At 47.1% G+C, this 19,629-nt stretch overlaps 1 protein-coding gene across 2 annotated transcripts in view; it reads left to right on the top strand.

Moving 5' to 3' along the window:
* The window catches only part of TNK1 (tyrosine kinase non receptor 1), a 36,544-nt gene that overhangs the window by 8,062 nt on the left and 8,853 nt on the right, over window positions 1-19,629 (top strand). For both annotated transcript variants that reach the window (XM_060281925.1, XM_060281926.1), the window contains exons 3-13: window positions 1,335-1,408; window positions 4,742-4,939; window positions 6,954-7,106; window positions 9,449-9,717; window positions 9,955-10,081; window positions 13,430-13,576; window positions 13,843-13,937; window positions 15,222-15,425; window positions 16,285-16,361; window positions 17,670-18,031; window positions 19,015-19,110. In XM_060281925.1, coding sequence (XP_060137908.1) covers window positions 1,335-1,408; window positions 4,742-4,939; window positions 6,954-7,106; window positions 9,449-9,717; window positions 9,955-10,081; window positions 13,430-13,576; window positions 13,843-13,937; window positions 15,222-15,425; window positions 16,285-16,361; window positions 17,670-18,031; window positions 19,015-19,110 — 1,802 coding nt within the window. The remainder of the gene's footprint in view (window positions 1-1,334; window positions 1,409-4,741; window positions 4,940-6,953; window positions 7,107-9,448; window positions 9,718-9,954; window positions 10,082-13,429; window positions 13,577-13,842; window positions 13,938-15,221; window positions 15,426-16,284; window positions 16,362-17,669; window positions 18,032-19,014; window positions 19,111-19,629) is intronic.

Here is a 19,629-nt window from a genome sequence, read left to right on the forward strand (position 1 = left end):
ATAATAATAATAATAATAATTTTATTAATTTAATATTAAAGATCATCTCACCCATTTGTGGCTTTTTTGTTTTGTTTTTGGACTCCAGGCAGAGTATTTATTTGTATTTATTTCATAAGATTTATACGCTGATTGATGTAAACAAACAAACAAACAAACAAACCACAAAGCTGTTTACAAACAGAATAAAACGATAAAATTATCAGTAGAAGCAGCCCTTTTAAAACACCCAAAAGATAAGATCAGCAATAAACTTAATGCAGACCATTTCGCAGATCTGGAGATTCAAACCCTCCTGCTGCCTCTGGAAGGCTGCTAGGCAAACAACTGGCTTTGGAACACGTTATAGAATTCGGAAGTCCTGGAAACGGACGTCCCTTTAACTAAATCAAGTTTCTAGTCCTTATGAGGTGCAGAGAGAAGAGCGCTTTTGCACGTGCACAGGCTTTGCATGGCATGAAAACCTGCCAGAAAAGCGGGACAAATCTTCCTGGGGTCAATAGTGGGCACTTTTCGTTTATAAAATGCAATTCTCCGCTTTCCAATGGAACCAGGCAGAGTGGATAAAAATCAATATTATGGGTTTTTTTATTTTTAAAAAACCAGGTTTTTTTTATTAAAAAATCGTATTAAAAAAACTAAAATGCTTTTGGAGGAAAAAAAATTCTAAAGATAATTTTCTATTTAAGTTATGGTACATTATAATCGAAAGGCTATTTATCAGGAAATAAGGATTTGTTTAAAGTTTTGCATGTGTGCTAAAAAAAAATCATTTAACCACACCAGTTACCAAACATGGATACATATGCTATCATGTTATTGCTTTAGTTAAATAAATTGTTTAAATTGTTGTTAAGGAAATGATTATTTTTCTCCTTCCAATAAAGTACGGCAGAAAAGTTGTCCAAATATAAACAATATTTTCATCATTACCTGTCTTTGCATTTCTAACAGTATAAGCAAATTAGTAATTTTTGATATAACTGTAAAAACTGCTCTGGAAATTTATTATTCCCAAAACTGAAACCTTCATTTGGTTGTAAATATTAAGATGATACCAGGAAGAATGAGTTTTTTTCTGTTTAAAAAAATGATTTAAATCAAGTCTTACTGACTAGGGTTTTAAATTGTGTTTTAAATTTGATTTAAATCAAATCCACCCTTGCACCAGGCATTGGGTAAAGGCTGGGCTCATTTTGTTCCATGGGGTAATTTTGATTTCCAGGGATGGTGTGAGCCTTGGGGTCCTAACCCGTTACGTCAAAAAAGCCAAAATGGGCCAAGAGTCATAATTTGCAATCATTTGACATTGAGATTTCATCCCTCTCCTTTAGGACAGAGACGGTTGGAGGAAGCGTTGAAGAGGAGAAGACCTCAAGGCCAGCGCCCCATGTCCTGGGTCTATAAGGTGGGTACTTTCTGCCTGCCTTGAAGAAACACACAAATATTAGGGTCATGGCCATGAAATCGGAAGTAAATCGAGTTAGGGCCAGTCCAGGGACAAAGATGGACGTTCTCCATGTGAAAAGGATCTAGGAGTCTTGGCACATCACAAACTTGACATGAGTCAACAGTGTGATGCAGCAGCTAAAAAAGCCAATGTAATTCTGGGCTGCATCAATAGGAGTATAGCGTCTAGATCGAGGGAAGTAATAGTACCACTGTATTCTGCTCTGGTCAGACCTCACCTGGAGTACTGTGTCCAGTTCTGGGCACCACAGTTCAAGAAGGATACTGACAAGCTGGAACGTGTCCAGAAGAGGGCAACCAAAATGGTCAAAGGCCTGGAAACGATGCCTTATGAGGAACGGCTTAGGGAGCTGGGCATGTTTAGCCTGGAGAAGAGAAGTTTAAGGGGTGATATGATAGCCATGTTCAAATATATGAAAGGATGTCATATCGAGGAGGAAGAAAGGTTGTTTTCTGCTGCTCCAGAGAAGCGGACACGGAGCAATGGATTCAAACTACAAGGAAGAAGATTCCACCTAAACATTAGGAAGAACTTCCTGACAGTAAGAGCTGTTCAGCAGTGGAATTTGCTACCAAGGAGTGTGGTGGAGTCTCCTTCTTTGGGGGTCTTTAAGCAGAGGCTTGACAGGCATATGTCAAGAATGCTTGGATGGTGTTTCCTGCTTGGCAGGGGGTTGGACTGGATGGCCCTTGTGGTCTCTTCCAACTTTATGATTCTATGATTCCTTCCTGGCAACAGACCCCTGCGTTGCAATATAGACAAGCTGAACCAAATAACACAACACGATGGCCAATAACAATGGCACTGAACCCTATTTATAGACTAATACAAACGATCCAAAATTACAACCACGTCTCTAAATCTTCTTCACCAGTCATGGTAGAATAATTCAAAAGTTCGATATATACATAATCTGTCACCAAATATCGCTGGAACAGAGTTTCCGCATAACCAATCTGTTTCGTTCAATGCTTCTTCAGCCAATCTTGATCAATTCTACATCAGCCAGACTTGTAAGAATTAATATGAGAAGGATTCACTTCAATTCCTTAACAAGCCCATCTTACATGGAAGCAAATATAAACGCTGTAGAAAATATCATCTACAATACTGTCTTATTACTTTTACAGCACCAGTACATTGATTATTGCATTCATTTTACGGATCCAGGATCAATGATGACTACAGTATCATATGAGCACTGATCCAGAGCATATTTTCTACAGCGTTTAAAGAATTGATCAAGATTGGCTGATGAAGCATTGAACGTGTTAGAATCATAGAATCATAGAGTTGGAAGAGACCACAAGGGCCATCCAGTCCAACCCCCTGCCAAGCAGGAAACACCATCAAAGCATTCTTGACATATGGCTGTCAAGCCTCTGCTTAAAGACCTCCAAAGAAGGAGACTCCACCACACTCCTTGGCAGCAAATTCCACTGCCGAACAGCTCTTACTGTCAGGAAGGCCAGGGTAGAAATTTAAGAAATTAAGTATCAGTGACTGATAGTTGTTGCTGCCGTTGCCCGAAATACAGTAATCAATGTAATTATTATATACTGTATATTCCTGTGTATAAGACTACTTTTTAAACCAGGAATATCTTCTCAAAAGTCGGGGGTTGTCTTATAGGCCAGGTTGTATTTCTTATACGGCGAGTATATCCCAAACTCTATATTTTAACTGTAAAAGTTGGGGGTCGTCTTATACGCCCAGTCGTTTTATACGCCGGAATATACGGTATTAGAATAGAATAGAATAGAGTAATAGAATAAATCTTTATTGTCATTGTCCCCTTGCGGGAACAACGAAATTTCTTGGTTGCTATCTCTGTTTTATATAACTAAATTACATTCTCTCTCTTTTTTTGGAAATATTTTTTATTAGTTTTTACAAGAACAAATTTAAAGTAAAAGAAAAAGCCTTTAACCTATCCGTATATGAGATTTTCTGAATCTCATGACTTCCCCCCCCATCCTTAAAATAATTTTTCTAAGGCTACATATCATTACGTTCTCCACAGTTTTCATCTCTCTAAATGACCCATATCTTTCGTTTCTTTGCAAGTTATTTTTAAAGCCCAGCTCAGGTTTTTATTTGTTTACAATGGTCTCCTAAGTAAGCTATGAATATTCCCCCATTCTTCTCTAAAGTCATTATCTTTTGGGTTCCTGAGTCTCCCAGTCAGTTTGGCCATTTCAGCAGAATGCAGGAGTTTGGCCTTGCTATTCTTCCCTACTCAGGACCAACATTAAATTACATTCTCAGTTGTAATGGGATTATATGAATGGAAAACAAAATTTGTATGTTATGTTATATGCTATATGTTTTGTTTTAAGCTAATTATGTTTAATAAAGTTGTTTAAAATTAAAATAAAATAAAATAAAATACATTCTCAGATTCTCAGACATTTATTGGCATGTAAATGACCCACACAATATTGTGGGGGCTGAACTGGGGTCTTTTTGGCTGTCCTGGTGGGAGGAGGGCTAGGGATTTTACAGCGTTCAGCTCTCCTGGGGCAGAAATTTATAAAGCTTTTCCCCACTACCCTTCCTTATTTCTTTCTTTTAAAAAATTTTAAAATTAATTTTCCATTTTTAACAATACGGTATTATAACATCATAACACCTTTTATAAAAATTTATGCTCTGCCGAGCTCTCGACTTCCCTCCGCCCGTCTTCTGGTATTTGTAAAACGCATATTATACCCACACGTTTAATACATCTCGATTCTACAGATATCTTAAATTGTGTAAAACTTGAAGCACAAATGGAAAGTTCCTTCTTTTAAACATCGTGAGGTTTTTTTTATCTCAGTCCTGCTAGTGTCTTTATATCATGGGTAGGCAAACTAAGGCCCGGGGGCCGGATCCGGCCCAATCGCCTTCTAAATCCGGTCCACGGACGGTCCGGGAATCAGCGTGTTTTTACATGAGTTGAATGTGTCCTTTTATTTAAAACGCATCTCTGGGTTAGTTGTGGGGCATAGGAATTCGTTCATTCCCCCCCCCCCAAAAAAATATAGTCCGGCCCCCCACAAGGTCCGAGGGACAGTGGACCGGGCCCCCTGCTGAAAAAGTTTGCTGACCCCTGCTTTATATGTTTGCAGCGATTGTCTAAATATTGAATCAATTTATTCCATTTTCTCTGAAACGTTTGGTTACTCTGGTTTCGGATTTTGCCCGTCAGCTTTGCCAATTCCGCATAGTCCACCATCTTCATCTTCAACCATTGTAATTCCCTTTCTTATTTCTGCCCGGACGTAGATGTTCACTGGCACGCGGATCCCGGAAAGCGACGAAGCCCCCAGCCCAGCCCAGCCCTGCCCGACCCCCCGGGGCGATGCCGAAGCTTCTCTCAAGTGCCTGATCAGCGAGTGGGACCTGCGCATCCGCGAGCGGCTGGGGGACGGCTGCTTTGGGGTCGTGCATCGCGCCGAGTGGAGCACGCCCGGCGGGGGAGTGGTACGTTTTCTTCCCCCCCGACTCCGGATACTTTGCTTCTCTACCTGTTGGACAGCCGCCCTCTGGAGCTGGGACCTTTGCTGTTGCATCTGAGCCAAGATGGGCTGTTTGTTTGTTTGTTTCAGGGGTGCGGAAACCTGTCGAGGGCCACTTCCCATCTATTGGGGGCCGTGGGTGGGGCCACAGCCCAAAGTGGGTGGAGCCACCCTTTCCCCCTCTCTCTTTTCTCTCCCACCCCTTTCTCTCCCCCTCTTGCTTTCCCTCTGGGCTTTTCTGGGTTGTCCGACATTTTGTTATATCCTGCCTTTCCTCCAGAGAAACCCCAGGCAAGCCCATTCCGTCCTTGCGACAACCCTGTCGGGTAGGGTTGCACCGAGAGCTTGCGATTTGCCTGCAGCCCCCCAGGGAGCTTCGTGGCTGAGTGGGGATTTGAACCCAGGCCCGTGTTAAGCATCAGACATGCCAGATAGAAATACCTTTGGCCTGGCCCAGGGTGGTCAGAATCTTTCCTTTTCTACCCACCCAATAGCTGTCAGTTAACAGACGGCTCAGTGGAGCCTCCAGGTCTAGAAGCAGTCTATCGCGCAATATCAGACCCTGGTGAGAAATGGCAGGAGAGAGCTGTTGGCGTCATGATACCTTCCTTCTGGGCATCTGCCAGGCAATGGCCCATCTAGTCCAGCACTGCCTCTTGTGGCAGGGAGTTCCACAGTTCTAACTATGTGCAAAGAAAGACTTCCTTTTATCCACCCTGAATCTTTTCATTGGGTGTCCTAGGGTTACGAGAGAGGGAGGAAAACTTTCCCCTATCCTCTTGCCATGCATAATGCGATAAATTTCTACTATGTCTCTTTTTGGTTGCCCTTTCCCAAACCCTTTCCAAACTCTAGAGTGTTGTTGCTGTTGTTATATTTATTAAATTTAAAAGGATGTCATATAGAGGAGGGTGAAAGGTTGTTTTCTGCTGCTCCAGAGAAGCGGACACGGAGCAATGGATTCAAACTACAAGAAAGAAGATTCCACCTAAACATTAGGAAGAACTTCCTGACAGTAAGAGCTGTTCGACAGTGGAATTTGCTGCCAAGGAGTGTGGTGGAGTCTCCTTCTTTGGAGGTCTTTAAGCAGAGGCTTGACAGCCATATGTCAAGAATGCTTTGGTGGTGTTTCCTGCTTAGCAGGGGGTTGGACTGGATGGCCCTTGTGGTCTCTTCCAACTCTATGATTTTATGAAATTCCTATACGGTGGTACCTTGGTTCCAGAAGTCCATTCTAAAACCAAAGCGTTCCGAAACCAAGGCGTGCTTTCCCATAGAAAGTAACGCAAAACGGATTAATCTGTTCCAGACTTTTAAAAACAACCCCTTAAAAACAGCAATTTAATGTGAATTTTAAACGCAATAATCAATTTACTGTACTAAATAAGACATTACTGTAGATGATAAAAATAAATAAGACATTACTGTAGATGATAAAAATTTAATTTTCCCCCCTTACCTGCACTGATGATAGTCATTGTTTGGATGGGGGGCTTTTATCCATTTCCACAGTCATGCAATCGAATAATCAGCAGCTGAACTGGGTTCCACACAGTCACAAAACCCCCCACAAATGAACCAAAAAAAAGGCTCAAAAACAAAAAAGCAAAATAAATAGCAAAAACAAAAGCCCCAAACTTCAATCCAGAAGTCTGTTCGACTTCTGAAACGTTCGAAAACCAAGGCGCGGCATCTAATTGGTGCAGGCGCCCTGGAAACAATAGCCAACAGCCGCATCGGACGTTCGGCTTCCGAAAAATGTTCAAAAACCAGAACACTTACTTCTGGGTTTACGGAGTTTGAGAACCAAAGCGTTTGAGAACCAAGGTACCACTGTACCACCTTTCATCTGACGATCACCAGGGCGGTTTACAATTTTTTTAAAAAAATCCTCTTTCAGGCGAGGCGACCAGAACTCTACTGGCTTCTAGGCGGGCTGGGCGATTCTTTGGTCTCATCCCCTTTTCCCCCTTCCCCAGAAACCCGTCGCTGTCAAATCCCTGCGCTCCGACGTCTCCTGCGACCCGGGCGCCCTGATCGACTTCCTCAACGAGGTCAACGCCATGTGCTGCCTGAACCACCCCAACCTCCTCCGCCTCCATGGGGTGGTCCTAACTCAGCCCCTCAAGATGGTAAAGATCGGAGAGATTTCATAGAGACCCCCTTACCCCGCAAAGGTCGCAGGACTCCTGGGTCCTCTTTCTGGGCACACAGAACACGTAGGGTGACGCCCGGACCCTTTGGTTATCTTGGAAGGTGGGGCTTTTTAAAATGGGGGCGGGGGCTAATAGACTTTTTGGTGCTGGAGGGAATGGTTAAGAAAAGGGACTTATCAGGCCTGTTTAGGGAAGCTTTTGATGAATTATTGTATTTTAATATTTTCCTGGAAGCCGCTCAGAGTGGCTGGGGGAAACCCAGCCAGATGGGTGGGGAAATAATAATAATAATATTCCTGCTGGTTAACTTTTGGGACGCAATTTCTGCGTCATACACATTTCTAGTGTATCATTTGCCCCCAAAGACTCATGAGAACTGTAGTTTAAGGATGGGCGCTCCTTCCATTTCAACCTCTGAAAACTTTTGTACTCCATTAAGAAAACTTCTTTCCGTTGGAAAGGAGATTCTGACGAAACATTGGGAAGAGATTCCTGGTGGTAAGGGCTGTTTGGCAGTTGGAACTGACCATTATTATTATTATTATTATTATTATTATTATTATTATTATTATTATTATTATTACAGTTGTACCTTGGAAGTCGAACGGAATCCATTCTGGAAGTCCATTCGAGAACCAAATTGCGGCTTCTGATTGGCTGCAGGAAGCTCCTGCAGCCAATCAGAAGCCTCGTTGGACTCCAAAAATATTTCACAAACCGGAACACTCACTTCCGGGTCTGCGGCATTCGGGAGCCAAAACATCCGAGTTCCAGGGCGTTTGACAACCAAGGCGCGACTGTACTTTTATTTTGTCTCGAATTTATATACTGCCCTCTACCCGAGCCTCTCAGGGCGGTTTGCAGAATAAAACCAAGATATAAAACCACAAAATACAAAATAAAAATAAAAGCAATAACTCAATAACACCCCCTCCCTCCACAAAAACCACATTTTAAAAGGGCATAGGATGTAAATCAGATCAACCCAAGGCCTGGTTAAAAAGGAACATTTTCGCTGGGAGCCTAAAGGTTTATAATGAAGGCGCCAGGCGAACTTCCCTGGGGACAGCATCCCTCAGATGGGGAGCCACCACAGAAAAGGCCCTGTTCTCATGTTGTCACCTTCTGGACCTCTTGAGGAGGAGGCACACGAAGGAGGGCCTCAGAAGATGATCTCAGGGTCCAGGTAGGTTCATATGGAGAGAGGACTATCTTTCCTTGAAGGTTTTTAGCAGAGGTTTGGGTGGCCACCTATCAGGAATTCTCTAGCTGTGTTTCCTGTGGGAATGTTCAGGGAGGCAGGAGAGGATATATTGTTTATTAATACCCTTCCTAACTTGCGCTAGCAAGTTCTTTCACTTAGCAGAGTTTTACGTTCCCCTTTTAAACGCACAGCGAATAGCTGGTTGCAGGCTTGTGTAAGCCTCTCCCTATTTGGTTCCTGGTAAGTCCCCTTATATCCCTCTTAAAAGAATAAACACGCCACAATCTTGTTTAAAATATATAAAAGAAGTTTACTCACATCAGTTCACAGTGGGAGCCCTGAAGGCAGACTTATACATGTGGAGGGGACCCAGGTGGCGCTGTGGGCTAAACCACTGAGCCTAGGGCTTGCTGATCAGAAGGTCGGCGGTTCGAATCCCTGTGAGGGGTGAGCTCCCGTTGCTTGGTCCCAGCTCCTGCCAACCTAGCAGTTCGAAAGCACGTCAAAATGCAAGTAGATAAATAGGAACCGCTACAGCGGGAAGGTAAACGGCGTTTCCATGTGCTGCTCTGGTTTGCCAGAAGCGGCTTTGTCATGCTGGCCACATGACCTGGAAGCTGTACGCCGGCTCCCTCGGCCAATAATGCGAGATGAGCACGCAACCCCAGAGTCGGTCACGACTGGACCTAATGGTCAGGGGTCCCTTTACCTTTATATACATGTGGATCTATCCCATATGGGCATGATCTCAGTGTCCTCTGAAAGCCAACAGAGCATTTCTAGCTAAAAATCTGCTCCAACGATGGAGGAAGTCAAAGAAAGAGTGTGGCAGCATGCCTTGTCCTTTGGTTACCTGGACAGGTAAGGTCACGCCCCCTTCTAGTCACATGCAAAGGAAGTATGTCCAAGCCAGAAGGAAACTTGAGTTTTCGACTGGCTGGACCAAACATTCCCCCGCATGTCCACTCTAGGAAAACAAGGAATGTTGTACTTGACTGCCACTTACGTATCACATCCCACAGTTCCCGCATCGCAGGGGGTTGGGCTAGATGGCCACTGGGGTGCCCCTTCCAACGCAATGGGCTCTTTTTAACCCAGCTCTGCCTCCCCGCAGGTGACGGAGCTTGCCCCCCTGGGCGCCCTCTACGACCGCCTCCGGCCCCCCTTCCCTCTCCACCAGCTCTGGAGCTATGCCCTGCAAGTCGCCCAAGGAATGTCCTACCTCGAGTCCAAGCTCTTCGTCCACCGCGACCTGGCCGCTCGCAACATCCTCCTGGCCTCCGAGGAGACGGTCAAGATTGGCGACTTCGGGCTCATGAGGCCGCTGTCCAGCAAGAGCGATCGCTACATCATGTCTGCGCACCGCCGCATCCCTTTCGCCTGGTAGGGGTTTTTGAACCCACCCAGCCCTGCAAAAATAAATAAATATAAATATCCCCCGCCCTGGGGTGGGGGAGGATCTGAGCCCCATTCGCACAACGGTTCTTCCTTTCAAAAATGGAAATTTGAATGGAATGTTTTCATGAATGCAATTGGAACCCAGGTCCCAGTCCTGTGCTCTAACCACTGCACCGCACTGCCTGGGTTCTTCTGATTGGCTCTCCCTCCCCTCCTTCGCAGGTGCGCCCCCGAGAGCTTGCGCATGGGAGTCTTCACCAGTGCCTCCGACGTGTGGATGTTCGGGGTCACCCTCTGGGAAATGTTCTCCTACTGCGAAGAGCCTTGGATGGGATACTCCGGACGGCAGGTAAATAATAATAATAATAATAATAATAATGGCCTTGGTTTAAAAACGGACTGCCAGAACGTATTAAGTTCGTAAACTGAAGTACCACTGTACTGTTTTTAGAAGTTTTTTAACTGTAATTGTTTTCAGAATATTTTGATTCGTTTTGCTTTTCTGTGGCATATCTATTTGCTAGTAAATCTTTTTCCCCAAGCTCCTTGGGAAGGAAGAAAATAATAATAATAATAATAATAACAACAACAACAACAACAATAACAACAACAACAACAATAATAATGAATAATTATTATTTATACCCCGCCCATCTGGCTGGTTTTCCCCAGCCACTCTGGGCGGCTTCCAACAGAATATATTAAAAACATGATAAAACATCAGACATTAAAAGCTTCCCTAAACAGGGCTGCCTTCAGATGCCTCCTAAAAGTCAGATAGTTGTTTATTTCCTTGACATCTGACAGGAGGGCGTTCCACAGGGCAGGTGCCACCACCGAGAAGGCCCTCTGTCTCGTTCCCTGTAACCTCACTTCTCGCAGGGAGGGAACTGCCAGAAGGCCCTCGGCGCTGGACCTCAGTGTCCAGGCAGAACGATGGGGGTGGAGAGGCTCCTTCAGGTATACTGGACTGAGGCAGTTTTGGGCTTTCAAGGTCAGCACCAACCCTTTGAATTGTGTTGTAAGAATCTCTGGACACAAACCACATGGCCGGCAGCTTCTTGTGGGCATAAGCACAGAATAATGGTTCTGCAGGATCAGGCCAGTGGCCCATCTGGTCCAGCCTCCTGTCCTCACAGAGGACAACCAGTGCCTATGATGGGAAACCCCGCAAGCAGGATTCGAACGCATTACTGAATCCAACTGTGGAGTCAGAGCGTGAGTCTGTCTAATCCGTCCCTGCATCATGTGGGAGGGAGTTCCATGGTTTAACTTTATTTTCTCCTTCCTGAATCTTCCAGCATTCAGCTTCTTGAATGTCCATGAGTATTAGTGTTGCAAGAAAGAGAGAAAAACATTCCTCTTCCCACCTTCTCCAAAATGTTATAAACCTCTATCATGTCGCTTTTAGTCGCCTTTTCTCTACGCTGAAAATCTCCAAACGCTGCAGCCTTTCTGTCTCCATCTCTTTGATTGTTTCAGTTGTTCTTTTATGAAGCTTTCCCAACTTTTCGATATCCTTTTTGAGGTGAGGTGACCAGAACCGTACACGCTATTCCAAATGCGCTCGCCTCACAGATTTGTATGACGGCGTTACGATATCGTCAGTTTCACTTTCAGTTCTTTTACTAATGTTCCCTAGCTTTTAATTTGGCTTTTCCATAGCTGCTGCAGTCCTGGAGATTATTGGTTTATTTTCATATTTTTTTTAGTTTTCACTATATCAGGTCTCAGCAAACTTTTTTAGCAGGGGGCCGGTCCACTGTCCCTCAGACCTTGTGGGGGGCCGAACTATATTTTGAAAAAAAATATGAATGAATTCCTATCCCACAAATAACCCAGAGATGCATTTTAAATAAAAGCACACATTCTACTCATGTAAAAACACCAGGCAGGCCCCCACAAATAACCCAGAGATGCATTTTAAATAAAAGGACACATTCTACTCATGTAAAAACATGCTGATTCCCGGACCGCCCGTGGGCCGGATTTAGAAGGCGATGGGGCCGCATCCGGCCCCCGGGCCTTAGTTTGGCGACCCCCTGCACTATATATTTTGTGTGTCTTATATTGTAATTTTATGTCATGAACCGTCCCGAGATCGACAGATTCAGGGCAGCATACAAATTTAATAAATAACCACCACTGACCTGGTGCTTTCCGGATGTTTTGGACTACGAGTCCCATCATCCACTGCAAGCTCGGCCAATGGATGATGGGTGCTGTAGTCTTTTTGGCGGCCTTCCTTTTTCCAGCAAGCCTTTTAAGCGGAGGTCTTCATCCCAGCCGACTGGGGGGGCCTTTGGGAGTTGTAGTCCAAAACGTAGGGAGGGCACCAGGTTCGGAAGAACCGGCTTCCTTTAACCCTCCAGAAATTGTGTCCCTCCTTAACCTCATTTTTCGCCAGTGACTCCCAGGCTTGTGCAGACAATCGGGGGTCAGGAGAGTATTGTGACCCCAGATGCCCTCTTGTGTTTCAAGTTTCAATCTGTGAACTTTTGCAGTAAAGCCTCCGGGAAGACCAGTTTCTTTAACCACACACTGCGTCACACATGATATATGCAATGTAAGGATAAGTGCCATGGCCTAATTTGCAGGGCGGGGTTTGATTATTTCTTTCCATCGCCCTGAAAAAAAGAAAGGACAGGAGGAGGAGGAGGAATATAAACTGGCTACAGAAATGGAACAAAATCTGCACGTACGTTTTATTTCTTTATTGCCGTTCTAGATCCCACCTTTTCTCCTCTGAGGAGCTCGTCCACACAGTTCTCCCCCCCCTCCTTGTTTAATCGGTACGACAACCCTGCGAGGTGGGTTGGCCCAAGAGAGGGAGGGACTGGGCCGAGGTCGCAGCCAGACAGCTTTATGGCCGAGCCTGGACTCGAACCTGGGTCTCTTCCAGGTCTGTGTCCGGCAATCTACGTCACAGATTTCGACAGCATTGCAGGGGGTTAGACTAAATGGTCTTTGGGCAACCTTACCAGCACTACGATTCTGTGATTCTAAGAGGAGAAACTTCGTAAAGGTGATAGCAATTGTGCGCTGAGGTTGCAAACCTGAGAGGCGTGAAGCCGTCCTGCCCTCCGTTGGGGTGGGGAGTAAATCCTGACTATTATAGGACCATAGGCAGATTGCACCCTTAATCCCTGCAATTTAGGGATCTGCTGAATCACACAATCGTTCGGCCATTCGTTCCGCTCTTGAATCCACCGCGTCCTTCAAATCTTTCGATTGCTGCACCCTAACGACGACACCTAACTCCTTCTTGGCATGAGACATCCGTCTATGGATCTTTTGCCGCCACCATGAGTTAAGAGGGACACCACAATGTCATCTAGCCCAACCCCCTGCAACGCAGGAGGGTTCAAGTATTCTGAGTGGCTCCCAGATTTTCTTAACGGGAATCTAACGTCCGAGGTTTTTATTCACCTGCACGATGAACCACCACAGCCTTTTTCCAACCTGGTGCCCGCCAGATGTTTGGGTCTCCACCAGTTCTTATTTTGACAGGCAGAAGAGAGACACTCAGGGCTGCAAGATAACCTCTGCCACATTCTATGATGTGGGCTATGGCTCACGACCGCCGCCGCCGCAACAAATCTGCAGGCTTCGTGGCGTCGCAAGACTCTTGAGACCGTGCATGTAGATAAATGGTGACCTAAATGCTGTCATTTTCCATCCTTTCCTCCCCGACCAGATCATGCTAAAGATTGACAGAGAAGGCAGGCGGCTGGAGCGCCCGGACGACTGCCCGCGAGAAATCCACGCCCTGGCGATGAAATGCTGGGCCCACAGCCCCGAGGAGAGACCCCGTTTCCGGGAGATTGTCAGCCTGCTGCAAGAGGTGAGAGAAGGGAAACCGTCAGCGGCCGGGCTGACCTGGGTGCGAATTTCTCCCATAAAAAAATGAGGCTTTGGAACAGTGGGTCCCAAAATGGGCAGCAGCAGGGGGGTTGGGCTAGATGACCCTCAGGGTCCCTTCCAATGCTACAGTTCTATGAAAATGATGTCTTCCTTGGATTAGCAAGGAAGAATATCCACCCCAAATACCATTGCTACGCTCACCTGCCTGGGCTTGTCTCCACCCTCCTCTCTCTCCCTCCAACGCAGCTCCGTCCCAAGGAAGTGAAGGCGTCCCAGGATCTCAACGAACCCGGCTGGCTGCGCCTGGAGGCAAACGATGGCATCACGGTGATCGAAGGCAGGTGAGTCCAGAACGCCTGGGTCCCCTTTGGAAGCGGGGAGTAGGGGCCGGAGGAAACACTTTTCTAAAGACTCCTTGCTGCGACCACGGCAGGTCCCCTCCTTGTGTCATGTTGGCTGTTGTGTTGTTGATTTTTCAAGTATCTAGTCCTCAATCTGTACCTCCCTCTGGCAGTTATTTCCCTTCGTTCTCTAGCCTTATTGCTATTGCTTCTCCCTCCCTCCCTTCTCCCCCCCTCCCTCCCTTCTCCCCATCTCTCCCTTTCTTTCTTTCTTTCTTTCTTTCTTTCTTTCTTTCTTTCTTTCTTTCTTTCTTTCTTTCTTTCTTTCTTTCTCTCTCTCTCTCTCTCTCTCTCTCTCTCTCTCTCTCTCTCTCTCTCTCTCTCTCTCTCTCTTTCTCGCTCCATCCATCAAGAGAGGCTATTATGTTTGACGTCTAATGTTTGATATTTAATCGTGTTTTTAATATTCTGTTGGGAGCCACCCAGAGGCAGTGTATAAAATTGGGCAGGGTATAAAATTATTATTACTATTATTAATATTATTATTATTATTATTACCCCACCCATTATTAAAAACACAATACAGCATTATTTTTATTATTTATTATTATTATTATTATTATTATTACACACAGCCTGGATAAAGTGGGCAGAGAAACATCAGCCTGAATGTTGGGGTGCTGGAGTTACGCAGTTGGTCGATCATGAGACTCTTAATCTCAGGGTCGTGGGTTTGAGCCCCATGTTAGGCAGAAAGATTCCAGAATTGCAGAGGGCTGGACTAGGTGACTCTCGCGGTCCCTTCCAACTTTCAAATCTGTGATTCAAAGATTCAGGAAGGATAAAAGCACACAGCGCAGACTATGGAACTCCCTGCCACAGGAGGCAGTGAGGGCCACCCACCTGCGTGGCTTTAAAAGAGGATAGGGCAAATTCACGGAGGAGGAGAAGGGTTGTCGGTGGACACTAGACAGAATAGCTATGATCTCGCTCCATCCTTCTGAATGCCAGTTGCGGGAGGAGAGAGTGGCTCTTGTGTTCGAATCCTGCTTGTGGGTTTCCCGTTGGAGCAGCTGGTTGGCCCCTGTGAGAACAGGAGGCTAGGCTCGATGGGCCATTGGCCTGATCCTGCAGGCATGTCTTGTGTTGTTTGCGAGTCCGGCTTGTGGAAAACAGTAAAGGAAAAGAACAGCGGTCCCAAGTTCTGGGTGCGGTGGACGGTTGGTGATACATCAGGCAGGGGAGGAATCTATCTCTCTGACCCACACCCTCTCTCTCTTCCAGCCCCGATTCCTCAACGTGGCGAGGCCAGAACAGGCGGACGCTGAGAGTGGGCATCTTCCCGTCGTCTGTAGCAAAGCCGGAGGATGAAGCGCCCCCTGCTGGCACACCACAAATCAGCCTCCCCATCCGAAGCTCCTTCGTACACCTAGGCCACGGGGACATCGACCCCGAGCGTGGATGGGGCGCTCCGGACCGGATAGAGGAGTACGTCATTGTGAGGAGGGGGGTGGGAATGGGGAGCGGTCTTCTCTAGCGCGCATGTGTGCATGCAGGTAAAAAGGTAAAGGACCCCTGGACGGTTAGAGAGCCAGTCAACGTTGACTGTGGGGTTGTGGCGCTCATCTCGCTTTCAGGCCGAGGGAGCCGGTGTTTGTCCACAGACAGCTTTCCAGTTCATGTGGCCAGCAGGACTCAACCGCTACTGGTGTAACGGGACACCGTGACAGAAACCAGAGCGCGCGGAAACGCCATTTACCTTCCTGTCGCAGTGGTACCTATTTATCTACTTGCACTAGCGTGCTTTCGAACTGATAGGTTGGCAGGAGCTGGGACTGAGCAATGAGCGCTCACCCCGTCGTGGGGATTCGAACCACCACCCTTCTGATCGGCAAGCCCAAGAGGCTCAGTGGTTTAGACCACAGCGCCCCCCCCCCCCGAGAGAGAGTTGTGCGCAGAGACCATGCAGCCTGTAACATTACATGCACTGCCCCCTGGTGGTCGCGGGTGAGACTGACCCTAAAGCGAACTTGGATCCGCCACCGCCTGCATTGCGACGCACTTTGCAAGGAATAAAAGAAGCAATTAAATGGCAATTGAAACAAATAACTTAGAACCTCCTGGCAACAATGTTTTTTTGTTTTTGTTTTTAAAGGGAAATATTCTGAGCTTCTTCGACAGGAAGATGAGGTTTTCAAAGTTGCTGGGGGGGGGGGTGTGTGCAAAAGGATTTCGCGTTCGCCGGAAGGCCGGCCGGGGGAAGTAGCTATTAGTACAGCTAGGCAATTATTATTATTATCGTTATTTTAAATATATGTAATTAGAGGGTGTTTGTTTTCTACCCTAGGAAGAAACCGAAAGCGCGGGCGGTGAACTCCAACCCCCAGAATCGAGCTGGGGGCAAGCAGCTATTGCAGTTGGCTCGTGAGTGTCTGTTTCAGCCGCTTCTAACCTAGTGACCCTAGATGATGATGATGATAATGATAATTAATTGGTGCTCTAACAACTTAAGTCACTCTGAGAGAAGTTGTTGGAGCACCATTTGAATGGCAATGCCCATTATCTGGTGTGTGTGTGTGTGTGTGTGAAATCTTTTATTGGGGGGAGTGAATGCACCGCGGCCCCTAGGCGTTGGCTTCTATTCCAGCAACCACGCTTGCAAGTTTTGCCACTCAACGCCTTTGTGACATTATCAAAGGTGGCATCGAGTAGGGAACAATCAATAGTCAAACACGGATCTTTTTAGGAATGTTCCAGCAGAATATTCCCATGTCAGGGCTGGTTTTCCTGGACATATCCAGGATCCGAAAATAGCTCAACAACTTATCCACTTTATTGAAACAATACGGCAATCCTATCCTTTGTTCAAGCTTCATTAAATCCACTTCCCATTTCAGCGTGAATTAAGCCAAGTACGATATACAGCTGTCCATGGAGGCACAGGCCAATTCTGTGTCCAGGGCAGCTGTCTATCAGCTCCATCTGGTACGCAGGCTGAGACCCTACCTGCCTGCAGACTGTCTCGCCAGAGTGGTGCATGCTCTGGTTATCTCCCGCTTGGACTACTGCAATGCGCTCCACGTGGGGCTACCTTTGAAGGTGACGCGGAAACTACAATTAATCCAGAATGCGGCAGCTAGATTGGTGACTGGGAGCGGCCGCCGAGACCACATAACACCGGTCTTGAAATATCTACATTGGCTCCCAGTACGTTTCCGAGCACAATTCAAAGTGTTGGTGCTCACCTTGAAAGCCCTAAATGGCCTCGGTCCAGTATACCTGAAGGAGCGTCTCCACCTCCATCGTTCTGCCCGGACACTGAGGTCCAGCACCGAGGGCCTTCTGGCGGTTCCCTCGTTGCGAGAAGCCAAGTTGCAGGGAACCAGGCAGAGGGCCTTCTCGGTGGTGGCGCCTACCCTGTGGAACGCTCTCCCATCAGGTGTCACAGAGAAAAACAGCTACCAGATTTTTAGAAGACATCTGAAGGCAGCCCTGTTCAGGGAGGCTTTTAATGTTTAATTGTTTTATTTCATTTTTCTGTTGTAAGCCGCCCAGAGTGGCTGGGGAAACCCAGCCAGATGGGCGGGGTATAAATAATAAATTATTATTATTATTATACTTAATGATAGAACCCGGGAGTCCTGGCTCTGGGTTTATTTCCCGATTCTCTCCAAAAAAATATGCAACCCCACCTTTCTCTCACTCCTGCTTCTTTTCTGTTCTTCCTTCCAGGTCTCTCCAAGAGTCTGGAGTCTCTTTCGGACTTCAGCGTCCTGCGCACCAAACCTCGGATCCCGGCCTTCAAGCCGGACCCTCCCAGCGTCCCTCTCCATCAGCGCCGTTTCAGCGATCTCCCGGCACCTTTGCCTCCTCCGGCACAGCAGCTGGAGCAACGGGGTCGGAAGCCTTTGTCCCGCGTGCCGAATCCGGCCCTGCCCTCCTGGGCCCTGCCCAAGCCCGAGGGCCCTCCTCCGGGGGCCAGGGAGAAGGAGCAACGGCCACCCAGACCACCGCCCCCCAAAGGGCCACTGGCCCCAGCCCCTTCTGGCGGACAGAGGCCAACCCTGGGGGAAATTGAGAAGAAGATCAAGGAGGTGAGGGCACGGAATTTTACCGGCTGAAACAAAACAATGCCAAAGACCGCAGCAGGGAGTCCTAGTTTGGAAGGGTCCCCGAGGGTCATCTAGTCCAGTGTTTCTCAACCAGTGTGCCTCCAGATGTTTTGGGACTACAACTCCCATCATCCCTAGCTAGCAAGACCAGTGGTCAGGAATGATGGGAGTTGTAGTCCCAAAACATCTGGAGGCACACTGGTTGAGAAACACTGATCTAGTCCAACCCCTTGCAATGCCCAGGAATCTTTTGCCCAGCGCGGAACTCGAACACAGGACTCTGAGATTAAGAGTATTGTGTTCAACCGAATGAGCTATCACAGAAACTGCTTTTGGTTGAGGCTGAGGGTCACATTTACTTCTGGGGGAGGGACAATAAATAGATAAATATGATTGTTCTGTTTTACATCCTGTGCCCTTTTAAAATGTGTTTTTTGTGGGGGGGAGAGGGGGCTATTGGGTTGTTTTTTTATTTTCATTATGTATTTTGTGGTTTTATATCTTGATTTTATTCTGCGAACAGCCCTGAGGACCCCTGGGTATAGGGCGGTATATAAATTCAATTAAAGGAGGAGGAGGAGGAGGTGGGGGGGCCCACGGATCATAGGAAAGAAAAATAGAAGTCTATGCATGGTATTGCGGAATCGCAGCAGGGAGGGACCCCCAAGGGTCATCCAGCCCAACCCCCTGCAGGAACCAATAATGGGTGGGGCAATTATTGGACCACTGGATAGCTCAGTTGGTTAGAGCGTGGTGCTGATACTGCCAAGGTTGCAGGTTCAATCCCCATATGGGACAGCTCCATATTCCTCTGTTGCAGGGGGTTGGACTAGATGATCCTCAGGGTCCCCTCCAGCTCTACAAGTCTATGATTCCCTCCCTGACATCTTGCTCGCACCCGATTGCAGGGGTGGAGGTTGGCCTGGGAATCTTTTGCCTTTGACTCTGGTGGTTTGCCTCCCCAGGTGGAAGACAGGGTCCACGGTGCCACGACAGAGGAATGCCACGAAGCCTTGAGGGCGAGCAGCTGGGATGTTCAGAAAGCCAGCCAGTTGCTAAAGGTGAGAGGCCTGGTTCTCCAGCGGCGCCCTTGCCCCCGTCCCACGGAGAGACGGAGCTCTCGCTTGGCCTTCCCCAACTATTCCCATTAGACTCCAGCAGGCACAGCTCTTGTAACGAGGCTGAATGTTGGAAGGATTAAGGCTGAGGAAAGGGAGCCCTTCTTCATGCCAAGCATTGTTAAACTGCGGAACTCCCTGCCGCAGGAGGCAGCACCGATGGCCGCCAGGACAGATTCACGATCGTCTGCCTCCACAGCAATGCTTCTGAATCATAGAATCATAGAGTTGGAAGAGACCACAAGGGCCATCCAGTCCAACCCCCTGCCAAGCAGGAAACACCATCAAAGCATTCTTGACATATGCCTGTCAAGCCTCTGCTTAAAGACCTCCAAAGAAGGAGACTCCACCACACCCCTTGGTAGCAAATTCCACTGCCGAACAGCTCTTACTGTCAGGAAGTTCTTCCTAATGTTTAGGTGGAATCTTCTTTCTTGTAGCTTGAATCCATTGCTCCGTGTC

The sequence above is a fragment of the Zootoca vivipara genome, chromosome 13 (genome assembly GCF_963506605.1).
Source record: "Zootoca vivipara chromosome 13, rZooViv1.1, whole genome shotgun sequence".
Taxonomy (NCBI): Eukaryota; Metazoa; Chordata; class Lepidosauria; order Squamata; family Lacertidae; genus Zootoca; species Zootoca vivipara.